At 46.5% G+C, this 22,942-nt stretch overlaps 1 protein-coding gene across 1 annotated transcript; it reads left to right on the top strand.

Annotated features, from left to right (window-relative positions):
• The first annotated feature begins 12,472 nt into the window (after positions 1 to 12,472).
• LOC311100384 (interferon-induced protein with tetratricopeptide repeats 5-like) lies at positions 12,473 to 20,852 on the top strand. The gene is made up of 2 exons (XM_084141277.1): positions 12,473 to 12,575; positions 18,839 to 20,852. The coding sequence occupies exons 1-2, from the start codon at positions 12,571 to 12,573 to the stop codon at positions 20,286 to 20,288; spliced, it is 1,455 nt and encodes a 484-aa protein (XP_083997403.1). The 5' UTR covers positions 12,473 to 12,570; the 3' UTR covers positions 20,289 to 20,852.
• Positions 20,853 to 22,942: the final 2,090 nt, after the last annotated feature.

Here is a 22,942-nt window from a genome sequence, read left to right as displayed (position 1 = left end):
TGCTCAAAAGTCACATGAATAATTCCAGGTGGTTGTATAGAGGAGGGAGAACCCATTCCTGTTGTATGAGACTGTCAGGAATTATCAAGATTACATTGTGGGGATCAATCCCTCTGTAAAAGTATGAGATAATTCTGGGGGACTAGTCAAGACTACATATACAGGGAGAGGTGGTTGTATAGAGGAGGGAGAACCCATTCCTGTTGTATGAGACTGTCAGGAATTATCAAGATTACATTGTGGGGATCAATCCCTCTGTAAAAGTATGAGATAATTCTGGGGGACTAGTCAAGATTACATATACAGGAAGGGGTGATTCAAGGTGTTGTTGTGTGAAGCTATTTTGAATTACTTGTTAAATTGACTTGTTATATAGAAGAGGTGGCTAAGGGATTTTTAACAGTACCAACCATGGGGGGGGCAAATCCTCACAAGAGGTCCCAGAATTTACTGGGGACGAGAAATACTTGATGTAATTAAAATGGAATCCAGGGATAGAAGAAATGTCCATTATGTAACCAGGTGGAGGGAGAGGTATGGTTTTGAGGGACGTCTAGACGCAGATAAACTCGAATCCATGCTTAAACAGATACATAAGGTGTGTAAAGGAGAAATAAGCAGTGAGAGAGAGAGAGAGTAGGAGGGGGCCAGTACCCACTGATAGCCTTACCTAATCTATTGGCGGGGAATGAAAGGGGCCCCAGCAACCTTAGATGTATACAGTAATAATAATAATATGCCATTTAGCAGACAGGCCATGAACACAGAGGACGTGGCCAGAGCGGTAGAAGGAATGACCCACCCCGAAACAGGAATAGTAAGGTTTGGGCTGCCGTTAGAGGGCAGTGGGTTTCAGGGGATGCCCAGAGGACACTTTTGCCATGGGCCGATTACGGAGAGTATGTTGGGAAAATAACTGAATTGTGTAATAGCCTCAGAGAGACATGCAATCCATCATGAGCAGAATAACAGACAGGACAGAGCCAAGAAAGAAGAGGAAGATGCAGGGTAACTAATTGCCACTCTGGGAGAGATGGCGGGTAGAACTAGAAACTTAGGAGAGAGAGGAGATAAGGCAGGAAGAAAAGAGAAGTGAGTGAGAGGGAAAGAGAAGTGAAGGTTGAGGTCTCCGTGCCTCCCCCAGAGCAGAGGGCAGAAAGGTTATATCCAAACTTGGCAGACCAGGCATGGAGAGAAAATCCAGATGATGAATACGTAGGGAGGAGAAGGAGAGTGCAGGGGAATAATGTTGCCCCCAACCGGCCCCACCTCCCTATGAGGAAGAAGGGGCTGGAGGAGGAAGGGAAGATGAAGGTGAGGAAGAGCCAGAGGTAGAGGAGTACCAGACAAGGGCAGAGAAAGTCAGACAGGAGAGAAAAGAGAGAAAAGAGAGAAGAGAGGGAGAGAGAAGTCCATCCCCCAGCTTTGAGCGTGAGGAAGAGGAAGATAAGGCATGACTAGTCCTTGAGGGAGAAATAGTAGACTCTAGTGAGGGGAAGACTAAGGAACCCTTTGATCCAAATTGTGAGGTGTTTGAATTGGCTAGGACGTGATGTAATGACTAAATTGAATGTGGCTGTCATTTCCGCTGAGAGGGGAATGAAAGTACACATAGTCAGAGACAATATGGTGGTCTGTGGGGAAGGGGAGCCATGTTATTGGTATAGGCAAGATTTGTTTAGGGGGGGAATAACTGATATTCCCCGAACCTTGATGGAACTTGCTGATAATGTAGTACCAGGCCCCACTAAAATGTCCCCCGATGACCTACACTGTATTCTCTGGTATAACAAACACCCAGGTCCAGATGCAATCTATGACAAAGCATTATTTAAAACCACAGAAAGGACTATAGCCTTGAAATGGTTTCACTATGACAACACCCACGCAGTAGTGGAGGTGGAAATAGGGCCCCAAAGTCAGAGACTGTTCAGGGAAATATGGAGCCCACATGTGTCCCTAGCAAAGGAGCCAGCAGAGGACTGGAAAGACATGGGCCAGTGGGTATCCAAGGGTAAGAGGATCACTGATTGGGTCAATATTGTGAGTGGCGATCAACACAGCCCATCCACAGATAGTACATTTAGATGAGAATAGCAGATGCTGAGGAGAGGAATACCTGTTGACAGAACAACAGGAGTCAGACTTAAAAGAAGTTCCAGAGCATTTGTGGTCCCGGGGTCCAGCAGACGTAGGATTAATAAAAGGGGTAATTCCAGTACAGGTGATACCCAAATCTAATCATAGGCCATATCAGAAGCAATACCCTATGTAACCAGAAGCAATACAAGGTTTGCAGTTTACCAAGAGCAGATTGGGAGGGACCTTGAGGGAGGGCCAATTCCCGGGGAGATAGTGAGGCCAGAAACAAAGGTGCAGTGTCCTGGAAATCACAGTCTGTTTTGTTTTTTTCAGTTCTGCTGGGAGTACATTGGATGATGGGGTTTTGTGTTGAATTAGAGACAGTGAGACTATTAGTCAATACCTAGGAGAGAAGAGAGGTTACGGTAGCAAAGACAGACAAGAAGGAAATGGTAATAGTGGAGACAGGAGTGAGTGGAAGTGTTACAATTGTGACAAAACGGGACATTTTGCTAGAGAATGTGAGGAACCGTGTAGTTACTGTGCAAGGAAAGGGCACCAGTTAAGAAACTGTAAGCAGAAGGGGAAGAGAGAAATCAGGAGTCCTCATGACCTGGCTGTTTGGTTGTTGTTTTTTTAATTGGGGTTTTCAAATAAAAAACAACACACCTAGTATGATGTTTATAAAGCCTTGTTGTTTCAATTTTGGGGGGTTTTCAGCAGGTCAAGGGTGATAGGTCTTAGAGGAGCACACAGTGAATTTTATGGAGTTTTTTAGGTTTTGGCTGAGTTTGGGGTATATATGATTTCTTATGAGAATGAATGTCATGAGGATTAATGAACACTTGGGATAAGTAACATTTATTAAATATTTAGAATAATGGTAATGTTTGGTATTCTATGGGATGGTATTTCAATTGCCTCTGAACTCTGTTTTAACTTTCTGGTGTTAATTAATCATCCACACTGGTAAATTCTAAAGGCATGAGAGGAGGACTTTAAGATAGTTTATTTTACCAATAAATAAAAATAAGGGATGGCAATTGGATGATAAATTACCAATATTACCTAAGTGATTGTTAGGTAGGTGATAATATTGACACATGGGCAGTGACATGTGTCAAAAGGAGGGATGGATGGTAGAACAGATTAGACAACACTTTGTTGCACATGGGATTACTAATTATAAAAAAGATGTGTTATCTGTGCTCAAAATAATCACCAGGGCAGACAAAGGGCACCTCAGGGTGAGTATCCTCCGGCTAAGTACCCTTTCCAGCAATTGGAAATGGATTTTATAGAGTTATCACGGAGTGAAGGGAAGAAATTTAGAGGAACCCCAGATAAAGATGGGTTATCCCCCTTTGAGAAAGTGTTTGGAAGATCTTACAGAATGCCACAGTTGGCAGGACCAGACAGGCAGACATAGAACTAGAGAGCACCCTAGCAGAACACGTGAGAAGGTCGTTTATTAACCACACCTGTATGTCAGAGGTTTTGTGCCCCCACAGGTGAATTAAAGGAGAAGGTGACCCACTCTATCTAACCAGGAGACTGAAGCAGGCCTGGCGGGAAGGGCCCTACCAAGTACTGCCTTTGCCAGCAGAATAGCTGAGAGATCCATCTGGGTGCATGTCACACACTGTAAAAAGGTAAAACCAGCTACACCTGACGAACAAACACAGAGTTAGGAGAAAGATCCGATCACCACTAGGGCTCGGGGGTTGGCTCCTTAACGAAGATTCCCTTACCCTGTCTGATCATCCCTGTGTGAGTTCGATAGAAGGTAAAGCAATGGGTTGGCCTCTGGCATCTGACATGTTCTCAGGGCGAGGGTGGGGATTCACAGGTCTCCCGACGGTAGGTAGCTGTCTGATTGTGGGGGCCATATTCCTAACACACACGGACCCTCCTGTTTCAGCCAGAAGTGGTAGTTAACCTAACACAAGTTGAAAAGGCATAGGAGACAGCTAGACGTAGGGAAAGGGGAAATACTAGGGACTTTAGGGAAGGACATCACCATATGTATGTCACCATGTACATCCTGGGACTATGTAGTTGCTTATACCAAGCGGGGGGGGGATATGTCAATCTCCATACACAGTTTAGGGACAGGTGTAGTATTGTGAAAGTAGGGAATTATCAGAAATGGCAGTGCGACCCATATGAGGGTAGGTACTGTCTGAAAGTCTGAATTATGCTAAAACAGATTACAGACCTGACAAGTGAGATATCTTCTTCAACTGGGGCACCCTATAGAGTAAACCTCTCTGAGGGAGGTAGTGAGACAGTGCAAACTATAGACCTGAAGGAAGTAGTACAGATGGAGACGGAGTAAATTGATTTTAACCTGTGGTTGGAATGGATTCAGTATACGGTCTAAAGAGGACTGTTATGCCCGTAGGACAGCCAAACCAAGGTTAACAACTACTCCGTTCCCCTTGACAGGCTTTAACTCTCTGTCAGGTTCCATGCAAGCCACCTGGGAATGTGGTGAAAGAGTCTTGTAGTAACTTGCACTATCTGTATCCCCCGATAACAAAGTCATCCCGACCTGGGTTGCCTCCGTTTGAAGTCACAGGGGAGTCTTATTGTTTTTCTATGACTAATAAGATAGGATACAGGGTAAGGCATCTTAGCTCCTGCTCCCACACAGAGAATATCACAACTAAAAGAGACCATGACTAATCTCTCCTCTTTGTTGCAGCCAGAGGATTTTAGGAACCAAAACCAGGCCCGTGCTGACATCTGATGGTTGTGTGGTGATAACTGATTGTGAACTCACCTACATACGCAAACAATCAAACGTGTCAGAGACTGGTGAGTTGTCACGTAGAAAGTAGAACCTCCTCCCGGGATCCTTTGATGAAAGGATATATATATTGATGGGATAGGAGTACCTCGAGGGGTTCCAGAACAATTCAAAGCTAGGAATCAGATCGCAGCTGGGTTTGAATCAAGTATTTTCTGGTGGTCAACAATTAATAAAAACGTACATTGGATGAATTATGTTTACTATAACCAGCAAAGATTTATAAACCACACTTGTGATGCAATAAAGGGATTAGCTGAGCAGACAGCGGCAACTAGCTTAATGACATGGCAGAATAGAATAGCTTTAGATATGCTTTTGGCTGAGCGGGACGGGGTTTGTGTTCTGTTTGGATCTATGTGCTGTACTTTCATCCCCAAACAATACAGCACCGGACGGGTCCGTGACCAAAGCGCTTCAGGGACTCACCACGCTGGCGAACGAACTGGCTGAGAACTCTGGTATTGATAGCTCCCTAAACGGTTAGTTTGATAACATATTTGGTAAATGGAAAACTATTGTTGTAACTATTCTGGGTGAAGTTATAGCTTCTATGGGTATACTTGTTCTTTGTGGATGTTGTCTTATTCCCTGTGTCTGAGGGTTGGTGAGCAAGGCGGTTTCCCAACAGATGGTGAGATACGGCCCAATCCCGGACTCCGACTGAAGGATATGACCTACCAGGCTTGGTGGAGGACGACGACGATCCAGATAATTTGAGACTGGATGTTTTCCTAGAACTATAAATCTCTAGTTTAAAAGTTATTGTAATGATCTTTTGTGTATTAAAGTCTCGTTTTAAGTATGATGTACTAGTTACCATTGCTAAAAAGTAACGTTATGCTTTTAATCATGGGGTAACCCTGATGAACCTGTAATGTTTTAATATGCAAACCAACTTATATACTTCAATGAGTGTGATTCATTTCTATAACAACATATATTTTGTATGTGTGTAATATTTAGTCAAAGGGTGGAATTGATAGATTAATTATTAATGACTAATTATTACACCCTGAAACTGTGCATAATGTGTGAGTGTAGGACCAGTAAAGGCTATGGCATTGAGCCACTATTTAGCAATGTGAGTAAGAGTCAGGCCAGACAACAAAGACAACTGAGAAACTAAGATAAAGAGGCCTCCCAATTTAGGGAGGGGAGAAACTGTTATGAAAACATGGTGCAGAATATTGTGAGAACGGCAATAACTGAGTAAAGCAGGGAGTAGGATATGTGTGTGTGTGTGTGTATGTATGTGTGTATGCATGTGTGTATATGTGTGTGTGTGTGTGAACTGAAGGTCAGTAGAGCAGTTTTAGAGTGGAAAACTACAGCCCGCCTACAGAGGGAAGGGATTTATTTTTGTATGACGTATGAGTATAAAAGATGGACTCTGAAATTGTGATGGCAGAATTCTCAATGAATAAATATCTCTGACTATGCAGACCGGGACTCTGGCCGTTACTTAAATCCCAAAAGACTTACAACCTTTTGGGAGACGCACAGAGACACTAAAATAGTTTGTTAAAAAATTCACTTAACATAAAGACAGTACCAAAAACTTGATTATGTTTGAGCTTGTTCAACTGCAATGTTTTTTCTACTTTGTTCCTAAAGCCAACATTGCTTAATAAATGGAACCACGTCAGATATTTAAGTGTCCTATTGCTCCCTTTAAGTATCTCCATGCTTGCATTTTGATTGAAGTTTGGAGGGACTCACTCGAAGTCTGACAGACAGTGAGTCTACCTACCACTTAGTAATAGGGAACAATAAGAAATGTAAATATTTTGATGTTGTTTAAGAGATATTCCATGAGAAAATAAAATCTATTTCATTACAGATATTAAAGGTCCAATGCAGCATTATTTTTTTTTTTATATCAATATCAAATCATTTCTGGGTAACAATGAAGTACCTTACTGTGATTGTTTTCAATTAAAATGTTCCAAAAAAAACAAAAATAGCTTCATAGCAAAGAGCAATTTCTCAATCAAGAATTTTGCTAGGACTGTCTGGGAGTGTTTGAGTGGGGAGGGGAAAACTGAAAATTAGCTGTTATTGGCAGAGAGGTTTGGAACTCTTCCTTATTGGTCTATTAACTAATTTACCACATATTGGTGTCACCATGAAAGGCCAAAACTTACACTAAAGGGGCATTATCATGATTTTCACAATTTCACAGTACTGTTCCAACCTCATAGTGTGGAAATATATAGAAAGCACAGGAAAATCACATTTTTGACTGCACTGGGCCTTTAACAAGTGTAGTGAGTAGGCTACATATAAGGGGTTTAGCTAAGGCTCTTGTGACAGTGAAATTGCAAACTGTTGTGATGCCATACAGGTTGAGGTTTCTTTTTAGAGTGAGGGGGGCAGGGGTTTGGGTAAAGCCCCGTCTGAGACAGTAATTTTACATTCCACTATTATAATCTAACAGCCAACAGGTCTAGCCACTAGCCTCTATAAGGTGAACAAGTGGTAGCCTAAGCGATATAACTGTGACAAATAGCCTATATAATGGAGAAGATGCCCCTGTATCCTTCGTTCCTCCAATCCTTGAAGATCGATAGATGGATAGTGAAATGAGATATTACGCTAGGCTACCAACCAAGTCATGCCAGATTAGTGATTATTTCTTTATAGCCTGTATAGCCTTTCATCATTATCTAATAGGCCTATATAAGAAAGGGAGAATGCTTCCATTAATATATTCAAACAGTACCTCAGATTAGCTGGTTTGCGCATGCAGGAGTGATCCTTGAGTTACCTCTCCTCCCACAGACACTTGCGTAAAACCCCTGCTTCATTGTTCATTCCTCCCACAGCCATTGGATGGGCCTATAATTTCACTTGCCCACTGTAATTTACGATAAGCCTACAGGTTAGGGTACTCAATATAGGTTTATAATGGGCTGCAAAATAGCGGTGTTGTAGCGAATTTGGAGAGCAGCTTGACATGGGACATACACACGCATAGCCCCTGGTCTCCAGGATACCAAGATAATTTGTTTCATTGGGTGTGCTCATGTAGCCTACTAGCCTATAGTCGTTAGAAGGATAGTTGCCATAAGGGGGAAATACTACTGTTGGTAAAACACCATGGATAAGGTTGTTAACAGTTGCCATTATGCACAGATTTTTTACAAGGTGTTCACCTAGACTACGCAGCAGAACGTTGTATAGCGAATTCGGAGGGCAGACTGACAGGGACTCAACCCCAGTTCTCTTCGCATTCAGTGACAGTGCCAAAAAAGTGTTTTGTTTGTGCTGTTAGAAGAGTTTATGCCTATAGTCTGAAATTGCCCTTTCACACCTGGACAAAAGGAACACCTATGTGAGAATGCTCTTCATTGACTACAGCTCAGCGTTCAACACCATAGTGCCCTCAAAGCTCATCACTAAGCTAAGGACCCTGGGACTAAACTCCGCCCTCTGGAACTGGATCCTGGACTTCCTGACGGGCCGCCCCCAGGTGGTAACGGTAGGTAACAACACATCCGCCACGCTGATCCTCAACACGGGGGCCCCTCTGGGGTGCATGCTCAGTCCCCTCCTGTACTCCCTGTTCACTCATGACTGCATGGCCAGGCACGACTCCAACACCATCATTACGTTTGCTGATGACACAACAGTGGTAGGCCTGATCACCGACAACGATGAGACAGCCTATAAGGAGGAGGTCAGAGACCTGGCCGTGTGGTGCCAGGGCAACAACCTCTCCCTCAATGTGATCAAGACAAAGGAGATGATTGTGGACTACAGGAAAAAGAAGAGGACCGAGCACGCCCCCATTCTCATCGACGGGGCTGTAGTGGAGCAGGTTGAGAGCTTCAAGTTCCTTGGTGTCCACATCACCATCAAACGAACATGGTCCAAGCACTCCAAGACAGTCATGAAGAGGGCACGACAAAACCTATTCCCCCTAAGGAGACTGAACAGATTTTGCATGGGTGCTCAGATCCTCAAAAGGTTCTACAGCTGCACCATCGAGAGCATCCTGACTGGTTGCATCACTGCCTGGAATGGCAACTGCTCGGCCTCCAACCGCAAGGCACTACAGAGGGTAGTGCGTATGGCCCAGTACATCACTGGGGCCAAGCTTCCTGCCATCCAGGACCTCTATACCAGGCGGTGTCAGAGGAAGGCCCTAAAAATTGTCAAAGACTTCAGCCACCCTAGTCATAGACTGTTCTCTCTGCTACCACATGGCAAGCGGTACCAGAGCGCCAAGTCTAGGTCCAAGAGGGTTCTAAACAGCTTCTACCCCCAAGCCATAAGACTCCTGAACATCTAATCAAATGGCTACCCAGACTATTTGCATTGCATACTACACACTAGATGGCAGCAGTGTGTGTGCAACGTTTCAGATTGATCCAGTGAAGCATTGCAATACTGGACTATTTTGTATCAAGTCTGCCCATATGTGCCAAATTGGTCAATTGATACATTTTCAAGTACATAACTATAGAGAACATACAAAACATATATGTTAATACAAAATGTACAACATTAGCGCACATTAGCTCAACCGTCCCGTATACGGGACACCGGTCCCATAGAGGTTAACCTATAGCTTAGAGAGTCTAACAGCTAGGGCGATGACAAAAGCAAAGGTTCAGAATAGAGAAGGGACATTCAGAATATAAGTATGTTTTGTAATCTTGTATATTTGTATTTGTAAATTGTGTACTGTATATGCAGGGCTCCCTTGTAAAATAGATCTTGGTCTCAATGGGACTCCCTGCTAAAATAAAGGTGAAATGAAACATAACAAATAAATAGGGGGAACAAAACGTATGTGCGTAATGGCAACTATTAGCAACCTTATCCATGGTGTTTTACTAACAATAGTATTTACCCCTTATGGCAACTATCCTTCTAACGTCTATAGGGTAGTAGGCTACGTGAGCACACCCAATGAAACAAATTATCTTGGATCCTGGAGACAGGGGGCTATGCATTTGTATGGCAAGGGCAGGCTTAGTGATTTGGAGGCCCCAGGCATAGGCCAGTCTGAAAATGTTTTATGGCTTTTATAGTAAAGACATGTAATTTAACTGTAAAATGTACTACCTTTTAACGTGCCATGAACATAACCAATCATGATGTTTTTGTCCGATTGTCAGACAAATCACTTCACATTTTACATTTACATTTTAGTCATTTAGCAGACGCTCTTATCCAGAGCGACTTACAGGAGCAATTAGGGTTAAGTGCCTTGCTCAAGGGCACAGACAGACTTTTCACCTAGTCAGCTCGGGGATTAGAACCAGTGACCTTTCGGTTACTGGCACAACGCTCTTAACCACTAAGCTACCTGCCGCCCCGCACGTTCATCCAAATTAATTCTAACATCTGAACAGGGCACTATTCACCTGCCAACTATCCTTCAACTCAATTCGCCAGTGTTTGACACTATCTCATCGGAGAAAGCATCTGAGGGAGTGAAACAGCGCCCCTCTGTCTTACTATATGTAACACATGTATCTGATGCTGTCTGGCCAAAAAGTGCATGACATGCCATACTCTTCTTGGCCAGACAGCATCAGATACATGGGTTACACATACATGTCCTCTGCCTTCAAATTGTATTTGTCACATGCGCCGAATACAACAGGTGTAGACCTTACCGTGAAATGCTTACTTACAAGCCCTTAACCAACAATGAAGTTCAAGAAATAGAGTTAAGAAAATATTTACTAAATAAACTAAAGTAAAAAATAAACTAAAAAGTAATACAATAAAATAACAATAACGAGGCTATATACAGGGGGTACCGGTACTGAGTCAATGTGCAGGCGTACAGGTTAGTCGAGGTAATTTGTACATGTAGGTAGGGGTAAAGTGACTATGCATAGATAATAAACAGCAAGTAGCAGCAGTGTAAAAACAAGGGGGGAGGGGGTCAATGTAAATAGTCCGGGTGGCCATTTGATTAATTGTTCAGCAGTTTTATGGCTTGGGGGTAGAAGCTGTTAAGGAGCCTTTTGGACCTTGACTTGGCACTCCGGTAGCAGAGAGAACAGTCTATGACTTGGGTGACTGGAGTCTTTGACAATTTTTAGGGCCTTCCTCTGACAACGCCTGGTATAGAGGTCCTGGATGGCAGGAAGCTTGGCCCCAGTGATGTACTGGGCCGTATGCACTACCCTCCGTAGTGCCTTGCGGTTGGATGCCGAGCAGTTGCCATAACAGGCAGTGATGCAACCAGTTAGGATGCTCTCGATGGTGCAGCTGTAGAACTTTTTGAGGATCTGGGGACCCATGCCAAATCCTTTCAGTCTTCTGAGGGGGAAAAGGTGTTGTCGTACCCTCTTCACAACTGTCTTGGTGTGTTTGGACCATGATAGTTTGTTGGTGATGTGGACACCAAGGAACTTGAAACTCTCGACCCGCTCCACTACAGCCCTGTCGATGTGAATAATAACAATAATAATAACAAATAATAATGGGTATTTTTCTCTTTCCTCACAGCGCCTCTGTCAAAGCAGATATGGAAGTCAAGGTGAAGGCACTTGTGTGTCACTTTACATAGGGAATAGAAAAGGCTGACATTAAGGACCGGGACAGCCTCCCTGAAAAACTCCTGGATGGCGTCATGAGGTTCAGCACTCTGAAATACCATGCCACATATTTACATTTACTAGCGTTTCTGACCCACCTGGAAGAAAACAATATTATCTCTCTTGAGTATCTCCACAAGGCTGAGAGTGCATTGAAGGACAGACAGGATGATACAGGGTTACTGGTAACCTATGCTAACTTTGCATGGGTTCACTATCACTCAGGAAACATTGATGATGTGGATGCCTACATTGGAAAGCTGGAAAACATCAACAAGGATATTCCAAGTGCTTTAAATATTCAAGGCAGCTTACCTTCAGTACATGGTGAGAAAGTTTGGAGCCTAATCAGGCTTGGGGGAGTATTTTATAAGAGGGTAAAAGAGAGCTTCCAGAAAGCTCTTGAGGGGAAACCAGACAATGCATCTTTCAATATGGGCTATGCCATGGTCCTGTACAGGTTAGAGGGCATGGTCAGGGATAAGAGAGTGAGGTCAGTGATGACTGCAGGTGCCAACCAGCTAAGGAAGACCGTATCGCTTACAATAAAAACGTGTAAATGTTATTCTAATTTCTAAAGTTGGTTATTCATCACGTAAATAAGCATTGTTCAAAAAACAACTAGTGATTGTAGAGTCACTAGTGTTGAAAAATCAATTTGAATATTTACTCGCTGGAAAATAATATTTCTACAATCCTCTCCTCTCTACCCCTGATATGACCTTCTCCTTTCCCCCTTTAATAGTACACAGCGCCAGTACATGGTCAATATTGCAGCACAGGAATTATCTTTAAGCAGACATTCTTATTGAATAAGTTGTTGATGGCACTGCTTTTCTATTCACGGTTTAAAAACGTTGTCACATGATGATCGCAAGTCAATAGCCTATATACCACCATCTTTGGTAGGCTACAGTGCAAAATTAATAAATGACGTATTGGCACTCATCAGAATCGAAACTTTGGCAATACAGCTACGCCTCAGTTTCGGTTTCCTGACTTGAACGAGCTGCAGGGCTATATATTGCCATGGAGTGAGTAAGTTTCGGCTGTGTAGGCTACGTCCATGTACTTGGGCAATACGAAAAACAACTCGCTGTATTCAACAAGATGAGGTAAGAATTTTCCTCCGAAAATTAGACAGGATCACTTGGTGCGATATAAATATATGTTACATTTTTATTGTATTTCATCAATGAATTGAAGGCACACTTTGGCATCACCTGTGATATTTCTCCTTGAAATCATGATTTATTTAGCGTATACTTGTCATGAGCCTCTCACTCCACCGGGTTACCACCTTAATTTTCTTCCACTCTGCTCACCACTCTCTCTACTCAGCCTAACTAGCTCCACCTGTCCCTGCTCTGCTCTGCTCTAATTACTCTGCCAGCTGCGCTGCATTACCCACTACCTCTCCCAGTATTTAAGGCCCTGTCTTTCAGCTCTCCGGTGTCAGATCGTCTGCAAAGCTCACACCCGGAACCTGTTTGCTCGCGCTTCTGGCTCACCCTGGTTTTGTGACCCCGGACCTGCCTGATTTTTGGATACTCTTCTGCCCCAGGAGATCCAGACCTGCTTCTGCCATAACGACTCCTGACTACTCTTCAATCCCGGTAACTCTGACCAGCCTTCTGCCTTGCTACTACGTATTTTGGATTTCCCTGGAACTGTACTGCTGCCTTGTTTCATTCCGCCCTGTTGTGTCTGTGTCTCCCCCCCCCAGGACTTCTGGACCACCCGCCACCGGCTTCATAGGACGCATCGCTGCCACTGGGGGGGGCACAGACCCAGCACATTGGACGGGATCCCTGTTACCCCTGGAGCCTTCATTCACTCCCTACTTCCCTTTTCCCTTAAGTTTTAATAAACTTTCTGGTGTGACGCAATTGTGGTCCTCTGGTCGTCTGTCTGAACCGTGACAGTACGATCTGACCATTATGGACTCAGCGCACACTTTCCCCGACATGGAAACCGATGAGCATGAGCAGCAGTTCCAGCAGCAGCAACAACAACTCGCCATGATCATTCAACTCCTCACCAACCTTACCCCAGCCAGTCTGCCCACCAGCCCTGCCCCCGAGTTACCTGCCCCGGTCATTGCAGCCGCTGCTCCGGAACCCAAGATTGGAAACCCCGAGCGGTTCAACGGCGATTCAACCCAGGTCCGGCCATTCCTGACTAGCTGCCGACTTCAGTTCTCCTTGCAGCCAAGGACCTTCGCCACGGAGGGGGCTAAAGTTGGGTATGCCATCACTCACCTGACGGGCCGAGCTCGACTCTGGGGAACAGCAGAGTTCGAACGTCAAACCCCCGCATGTGCAACCTTCGACCTGTTTGCTGAGGAGATGCTGAAGGTGTTTGACCTGGATTCACCAACCGCAGAGGCGTCTCGTGAACTGTTCAGTATTCGACAAGGCAGACGTACAGTCGCAGACCATTCCATCGACTTCCGAACCCTGGCTAGACGAAGTTCTTGGAACACACCATCGTTGGTGGACGCGTTCTTCCATAGTTTGGCTGACTATATCAAGGACGAGTTGGTCTCCCATGAACTGCCTTCCACTCTTGATGAAGCCATCGCACTGACTGTCAGGATCGACAGAAGGATACAGACCCGTCGTCGTGAGAGGGGGCGCCAAGGTCCACCTACTACCGGCATTCGGAGAGATCCGACTGGGCTCCTGTCATCTACTGCCACTCACCCAGGTCAGCTTGATCAGTCTGAGCCTATGGAGATTGGGCGAGCCTCTCTCACTCCTGCAGAGCGCCAGCGCCGCTTCACCTCAAACCTCTGCCTCTATTGTGGAGGTGATGGACATCGTGTGGTAACCTGCCCTTTAAAGGGCCGAAGCTCACCGGGCATAGGGGGAGTCCGGTTGAGTTCAATGACCATCCAGTCCTCCGACCGCAAACCCCTGCTGCAAGTTCACCTCCGCCTCTCTGACTCAACTCACACCCTGGCTGCTCTGGTGGATTCTGGCGCCGAAGCCAACATAATGGACATCAAGCTGGCACGCCAACTGGGACTGGAGAACCTCCGTTTGACACCTCCTATTCCTGCCCGGGCACTGGACGGACACTTACTCGGATCGGTCACTCATGTCACGGCCCCGGTCTCGATGGGTCTGTCCGGAAACCATCAAGAAACTATCCAGTTTCACCTGCTCCCCTCTCCAGGCCAACCCCTCATCCTGGGTTACCCATGGCTCCGCCGGCACAACCCTCAGCTCGACTGGGTGACCGGGGTGATCAGGGAGTGGGGAGAGGACTGCCACCGTACCTGCCTGCTTGCTGCCGCACTACCCCCTCGGCCAGTACCTACTAACTCCGCTCCTGACCTCTCCAATGTCCCAGAATGCTACCATGGTCTCAGAGAGGTGTTTAACAAAGCAAGAGCCACATCTCTGCCCCCTCACCGACCGTACGACTGTGCCATCGACCTCCTCCCTGGAACAGCCCCTCCAAAGGGTCGTCTTTATTCGTTGTCTGCTCCTGAAAGAAAGTCCATGGAGGACTACATCAATGGCTCTCTGTCCGCAGGATTAATCCGTTCATCTTCATCTCCTGCTGGTGCTGGCTTCTTCTTTGTGGGGAAGAAGGACGGATCTCTTCGCCCCTGCATCGACTACAGGGGACTCAACGACATCACAGTGAAAAACCGTTACCCTCTGCCTCTGCTCACCTCTGCTTTTGAGTTGCTCCAGGGAGCCACTGTTTTTACCAAGTTGGATCTCAGAAACGCTTACCACCTAGTGCGGATCCGGGAGGGAGATGAATGGAAAACCGCATTCAATACGCCAACAGGCCACTACGAGTATCTGGTTATGCCTTTTGGCCTCACCAATGCTCCTGCTGTGTTCCAGGCTCTAGTGAATGATGTACTGCGGGACATGTTAAACAAGTTTGTCTTCGTTTACCTGGATGACATCTTAATCTACTCCAGAAACCTGTCTGAACACACCCGCCATGTCCAGCAAGTCCTTCAGCGTCTTCTGGAGAATTCCCTCTACGCCAAGGCAGAGAAATGTGAGTTTCACGTCAAGACAGTGGCCTTCCTGGGGTACATAGTGGCAGAGGGAAGTATCCAAATGGATCCTGCCAAAGTATCAGCAGTCACTTCATGGCCAGTTCCGGAGAACAGAAAGAAGCTGCAACAGTTTCTGGGGTTTGCTAACTTCTATAGAAAGTTTATCCGGAACTACAGTACCGTTGCTGCCCCTCTCACTGCTCTAACCAGCACCAAGCAACCCTTCACCTGGACCCCAGCAGCCGACAAAGCCTTCAGTACCCTCAAGGTGAGGTTCACCTCCGCTCCCATCCTCCAGATGCCTGATGTGGACCGGCAATTCATTGTGGAGGTGGACGCCTCGGATGTGGGAGTTGGTGCTGTGATTTCTCAGTGGGCTGCGGAGGATAGGAAGCTCCATCCCTGTGCCTTTTTCTCACGTCGGTTGTCCCCCTCTGAGTGCAATTACGACATAGGGAACCGTGAGCTGCTGGCTGTGAAGCTTGCCTTGGAGGAGTGGCGTCACTGGCTGGAGGGGTCCACCATTCCATTTCTCGTTTGGACCGATCATAAGAACTTGGAGTACATCCGCACGGCCAAACGGTTGAACTCCAGGCAGTCCCGCTGGGCCCTGTTCTTCACCAGGTTTAATTTCACTCTGTCATACCGGCCTGGATCACGCAACACCAAGCCAGACGCCCTCTCCCGTCAATTCCAGAAGGATGACACCCCCTCCAAGGACCCTGTGTCGATTCTGCCAAGTCCCTGCATCGTTGCAGCTCTGACCTGGGCTGTTGAGGAACAGGTGCTGGAGGCTCTCCGTAACCAGCCAGGTCCCAGCACTTGCCCAGCTGACCGCCTTTTTGTCCCCGAAGACCTGAGGTCCCAGGTCGTTCAGTGGGGACATGACTCCCGCCTAGCTTGTCACCCTGGCTCCACCCGCACTTACAACCTGCTCGCCCAGAGGTTCTGGTGGCCCTCTCTGAGAAAGGATGTACGGGAATTCGTCCAAGCCTGCCCCATCTGCAACCAACACAAGTCGTCCTGCCAGCCCCCAGCCGGATTGCTGCAGCCCCTGCCTGTGCCCAGACGTCCCTGGTCTCACATCGCCCTTGACTTTGTCACGGGGGGAGTTCTGTCACCTGCTGGGAGCCACAGTCAGTCTGACTTCCGGATTCCATCCCCAATCCAATGGGCAGTCAGAGCGGGCTAATCAGGAGCTCGAGAAGGCACTGCGATGCATGACTTCACGCAACCCCCACTCCTGGTCGCAGCAATTGACATGGGTGGAGTACGCACACAATTCTCTGACCTGCTCTGCCATCGGTATGTCCCCTTTCCAATGTGTTTATGGATACCAGCCTCCTCTATTTGCCAGCCAGGAAGAGGAGGTTACTTGCCCATCTGCACTTGCTTTTGCCCGTCGATGTCGCCGCACCTGGTCACAAGCCCGAGCCACACTCCTCAGATCCGTTGCCAGCTACACTACCGGGGCCAACCGTCGGAGAATTCCTGCTCCCACCTACCATGTTGGTCAAAGGGTGTGGTTGTCATCGAAGAACCTGCCACTCAGGGTGGAGTCGCAGAAGCTGGCACCTCGGTTCATTGGCCCATTCCCTATCATAAGAGTGATTAGCCCAACTGCTGTCCGGCTCCAACTGCCTAATTCCCTGAGGGTGCACCCCACTTTCCATGTGTCTAAGATTAAGCCCATCCATGAGAGTCCGCTGGTCCCTGCTGCGCCTTGTCCTCCTCCTCCACGGCTCGTCGATGGTGGTCTGGTTTACACCGTCCGCCGCCTGCTTCGGTCCAGACGGAGGGGTAGGGGTCTCCAGTACCTCATTGACTGGGAGGGCTATGGACCTGAGGAAAGGACCTGGGTGCCAGCTAGTCGGATTGTGGATAGGACTCTCATCACCGCTTTCCACCAACGGCATCCTGATCAACCTGCAATCCGTAGGGGCCGCCCCAGAGGGGTCCCTAACCGTCCTGCCCGCTCGGCTTCCTGTCCTGTGCCTGATCCTGTCTCGGGACCTGTCCCATCTCCCGACCACGGCCCTCCGGCTTCCTCCGAGGATGAGGACGTTCACTCGGACCGTTCGGAGGAGTTCTAGCCCTCCTCCGGCTCCCCTCCTCCCGCCCGGCGTGGTGTTGCTCTTGGGACTTCTGGGGCCGTCCCTTGGGGGGGGGGTTCTGTCATGAGCCTCTCACTCCACCGGGTTACCACCTTAATTTTCTTCCACTCTGCTCACCACTCTCTCTACTCAGCCTAACTAGCTCCACCTGTCCCTGCTCTGCTCTGCTCTAATTACTCTGCCAGCTGCGCTGCATTACCCACTACCTCTCCCAGTATTTAAGGCCCTGTCTTTCAGCTCTCCGGTGTCAGATCGTCTGCAAAGCTCACACCCGGAACCTGTTTGCTCGCGCTTCTGGCTCACCCTGGTTTTGTGACCCCGGACCTGCCTGATTTTTGGATACTCTTCTGCCCCAGGAGATCCAGACCTGCTTCTGCCATAACGACTCCTGACTACTCTTCAATCCCGGTAACTCTGACCAGCCTTCTGCCTTGCTACTACGTATTTTGGATTTCCCTGGAACTGTACTGCTGCCTTGTTTCATTCCGCCCTGTTGTGTCTGTGTCTCCCCCCCCCAGGACTTCTGGACCACCCGCCACCGGCTTCATAGGACGCATCGCTGCCACTGGGGGGGGCACAGACCCAGCACATTGGACGGGATCCCTGTTACCCCTGGAGCCTTCATTCACTCCCTACTTCCCTTTTCCCTTAAGTTTTAATAAACTTTCTGGTGTGACGCAATTGTGGTCCTCTGGTCGTCTGTCTGAACCGTGACAATACTACCATTTGTGTAATTTCGTATTGATAATAATACCTATTATTTGTATAATCGACTTGACATAACACACTAATAAACCGTGTGGTGTGCTGCTTCAGTTCAATTCAATGTACATTTGATTTATCCAGAGGGACAAGTATTGCTGGAAATTAAAGGTGACAGTTGACAGGCTGACTACACATGAAAAATGATTAATATAATTACCACAATATATATATTTTTAAACATCAAGAAGAAATAGGACATACCGTATAGTCACACACAGCAACTTCGATAGTGTTAGTGCAATATTAATGCTTGGGCAGTAAAGGGAGCTAGACATTAGTGTAAGTGTGTGAAAGGATAGAGAGGAGGCAGATAGTGCTGGTCAGGGGTGTTGATCAACCTGACGACCTTGGGTACAATTGGGATTATGTGACCCTCAGCTTTATGGTCCGACACCTTAGGAGGCGGAAGTGACAACAACAGTTAAAATGCTGGGTGTTAATAATAGTATTTTTTGCCTTTTTCTCACAGTGCCTCGGTCAAAGCAGATATGGAAGTCAAGCTGAAAGAACTTGAGTGTCACTTCACATGGGGCATAAGGAAGGCTGACATTAAGGAACTGGACAGCATCCCTGAAAAACTCCTGGATCGAATCATGAAGTTCTGCCTTTCAAAATACCATGCCACATATTTCAACTTGCTAGCGTTTCTGAGCCACCTAGAGGGAAATAATGTTAGTGCTCTTGAGTATCTCCACAAGGCTGAGAGTGCATTGAAGGACAGACAGAATGATACAGAGTTACTGGTAACCTATGCTAACTTTGCCTGGGTTCACTATCACTCTGGGAACATGGATGATGTGGATGCCTACCTTGGAAAGCTGGAAAACATCAATAAGGGTATTCCGAGGGCCTCAAAGATTCAAGGTAGCTTACCTTCAGTACATGGTGAAAAAGGTTGGAGCCTTATCAGGCTTGGGGGATTCTTTTATAAAAAGGTAAAAGAGAGCTTCCAGAAAGCTCTTGAGGGGGAGCCAAACAATGCATCTTTCAATGTGGGCTATGCAATGGTCCTGTACAGGTTGGAGGGCATGGTCAGGGATACGAAAGTGAGGTCAGAGGAAAGTGAAGCTACCACTCAGCTAAGGAAGGCGTTATCCTTGGAGCCTGATAACTCTGAGGTTATGGTCCTCCTAGCCCTGAAACTTCAGAACAAAAATAAACAAGAGTCCATGAAACTCATCATAGAGGCCCTCAGACTGTCTCCTGACGTGCCTCACGTCACGCGTTACGTGGCAAAGTTCTTCAGATACGAGGGCTCCGTCAATGAGTCCCTACACATTTTGGGGAAAGCTCTGGAACTGTCTCCAAACTCCCATTTCCTCCATCACCAAATCGGCCTATGTCACAAACAGCAGCTCAGTCAGATGTTCGAGCAGAAGAGGAAAGGGGGACGAGTCAGTGGGGGCCAGATAAAAGCCAAGGTGGAGGTCTGCATCCGTCACTTCTCCAGAGCTGTGGAGCTGAAGCCCTCCAACATCCACGCAAGGGTGAACCTGGCTGAGGCCTACGGGAACAACTACCAGCTGGAGGAGGCGATGAAGATCTTCATCAACCTGGAGAAAGATGAATCACTCATTGACTCAGACAAGCAGCACTGCTACACCAGCTTCGGCCTGTTTCTGTTCCACAAGAAGAAAGATGATGGCAGGGCTGTGACACAGTTCAAAAAGGCCTACCAGATTCAGATTGAGAGTTGGGACAGGAAGGAGGCTGGGAAGAAGCTGAAGCAGATCGCAGAGAGGTGTCAGGCTAACAAGAAGAGAGTTGGCGAGGCCTCTGAGATTTTGGCGTTCCTCGCCACTGAAGACAAAGAGGGGAGAATGTCTGAAAAAAATAAAGAGCCAAGGAGAGTCAATGTGCTCTCTCCAGACACAGATGACCTTACAGATGCCCTAGGCAAAGGAATGAAACTCAAATGATTTATCTTATTGTAACACAACGCATGGCTTACATAGGAATACTGCTAAATGCATTTTAATGGTTTTAATCGTGGAGTAACATTCACTTCAAGTTGCGTGTATGCTTCTTAAGTTTGATTTTGTGTAAAGATTTGAGTAAGAATGTATTACTTTTGCGAGAAAAAAATGTATGTCTTTGGATGTGTCCCCTGTCGTGTAGTTGATTAGATATCTTCACTGACTGTGAAACTGTTGTTGCTTAAACTGACATTAACATTGTGAAGAAATAATAAAACACTGTTCCAAAGTCTTGATTATCTTTTGTGCTTGTTAAATTGCACTGTTTTTTCTACTTATATCCTAAAGCCAACACTGCTTAATAAATGGAACCACGTCAGATATTTAAGTGTCCTATTGCTCCCTCTAAGTATCTCCATGCTTGCACTTTGATTTAAATTTGGAGGGCGTTTGACAGACAGTGAGTCTAGCTACCACTTACTTAACATGGAACAATAAGAAATGTCATTATTTTGATTTGTTTAAAACAAAATAAAATGTATTTCATTACAGATATTAAAGGTCCAATGCAGCTGTTTTTTCTTCTCAATATCAAATCATTTCTGGGTAACAATGAAGTACCCTACTGTGATTGTTTTCAATTAAAATGGTCAAAAAGAAACAAAAATAGCAAAGAGCAATTTCTCAAGCAAGAATTTTGCTAGATTTGTCTGGAAGTGGTTTGAGCAGGGAGGGGAAAACTGAAAATTAGCTTTTATAGGCAGAGATGTTTGGAACTCTTTCTTATTGGTCTATTAACTAAGTTACCGCATGGTGATGTCACCATGGAAGGCCAAAACAGGCTGACATTTCTTTCCAAACAGCTCTTACACTAATTTTAACAATTTCAAGGTACTATTCCAATCTCATAGTGTGGAAATATATATAGAACACAGGAAATTCACGTTTTTGTCTGCACTGGGCCTTTAACAAGTTTAGTGAGTAGGCTACATATAAGGGGTTAGGCTATGGCTCTGGTGACAGTGAAATTGCAAATTGTTGTGCTGCCATACAGGTTCTACAATAGTTAGGAAGAGATTTTCAATGTACCGATTCCATGGCATATGGTTTATGAACTGATACATAAACGAGAGCTCAGTTGGTAGAGCATGGCGTTTGCAACGCCAGGGTTGTGGGTTCGATTCCCACGGGGGGCCAGTATGAAAAATTTATGCACTCACTAACTGTAAGTCGCTCTGGATAAGAGCGTCTGCTAAATGACTAAAATGTAAATGTAAATAAACAACACCGAATTAAAAAATGTATCGCTTCCTGAGTGGAGCAGGGGTCTAAGGCACTCCATCGCAGTGCTTGAAGCGTCACCACAGACCTGGGTTCGATCCCAGGCTGTGTCACAACTGGCCGTGCCGGGCGTCCCATAGGGCGGCGCACAATTGGCCCAGCCTCGTCCTGGTTAGGGGAGGGTTTGGCCGTGGGGGCTTTACTTGGCTCATCGTGCTCTTGTGGCGGGCCAGGCGCCTGCAGGCTGACTTCGGTTGTCTCTTGAACAGTGTTTCCTCTGTCACATTGGTGCAGCTGGCTTCTGGGTTAAGCGGGTGAGTGTTAAGAAGCGCGGGTCATGTTTCGGAGGACGCATGACTCGACCGTTGCCTCTCCCGAGCCTGTTGCAGTGATGAGACAAGATCGAAAAAGGGGGTTAAATAATAATACATTTGTATATAACATTCTTGCACCCAATAGAATGTTATAAACTCAGCAAAAAAAGAAACGTCCCTTTTTCAGGACCCTGTCTTTCAAAGATAATTTGTAAAAATCCAAATAACTTCACAGATCTTCATTGTAAAGGGTTTACACACTGTTTTCCATGCTTGTTCAATGAACCATAAACAATTAATGAACATGCACCTGTGGAATGGTCGTTAAGACACTAACAGCTTACAGATGGTAGGCAATTAAGGTCACAGTTATGAAAACTTAGGACACTAAAGAGGCCTTTTTACTGACTCTGAAAAACATCAAAAGAAAGATGCCCAGGGTCCCTGCTCATCTGCGTGAACGTGCCTTAGGCATGCTGAAAGGAGACATGAGGACTGCAGATGTGGCCAGGGCAATAAATTGCAATGTCCGTACTGTGAGACGCCTATGACAGCGCTACAGGGAGACAGGACGGACGGCTGATCGTCCTCGCAGTGGCAGACCATGTGTAACAACACCTGCACAGGATCGGTACATCCGAACATCACACCTGCGGGACAGGTACAGGATGGCAACAACAACTGCCCGAGTTACACCAGGAACGCACAATCCCTCCATCAGTGCTTAGACTGTCCACAATAGGCTGAGAGAGGCTGGACTGAGGGCTTGTAGGCCTGTTGTAAGGCAGGTCCTCACCAGACATCACCGGCAACAACGTTGCCTATGGGCACAAACCCACCTTCGCTGGTCCAGACAGGACTGGCAAAAAGTGCTCTTCACTGACGAGTCGCGGTTTTGTCTCACCAGGGGTGATGGTCGGATTCGTGTTTATCGTCGAAGGAATGAACGTTACACCGAGGCCTGTACTCTGGAGCGGGATTGATTTGGACGTGGAGGGTCCGTCATGGTCTGGGGCGGTGTGTCACAGCATCAGCATTCTCAACGCTGTGCGTTACAGGGAA

This window comes from Coregonus lavaretus (assembly GCF_964263955.1).
Source record: "Coregonus lavaretus genome assembly, chromosome: 25".
Lineage (NCBI taxonomy): Eukaryota > Metazoa > Chordata > Actinopteri > Salmoniformes > Salmonidae > Coregonus > Coregonus lavaretus.
The sequence above is the reverse complement of the archived record's forward strand: the minus strand, read 5'-3'. Positions and strand labels throughout refer to the sequence as shown.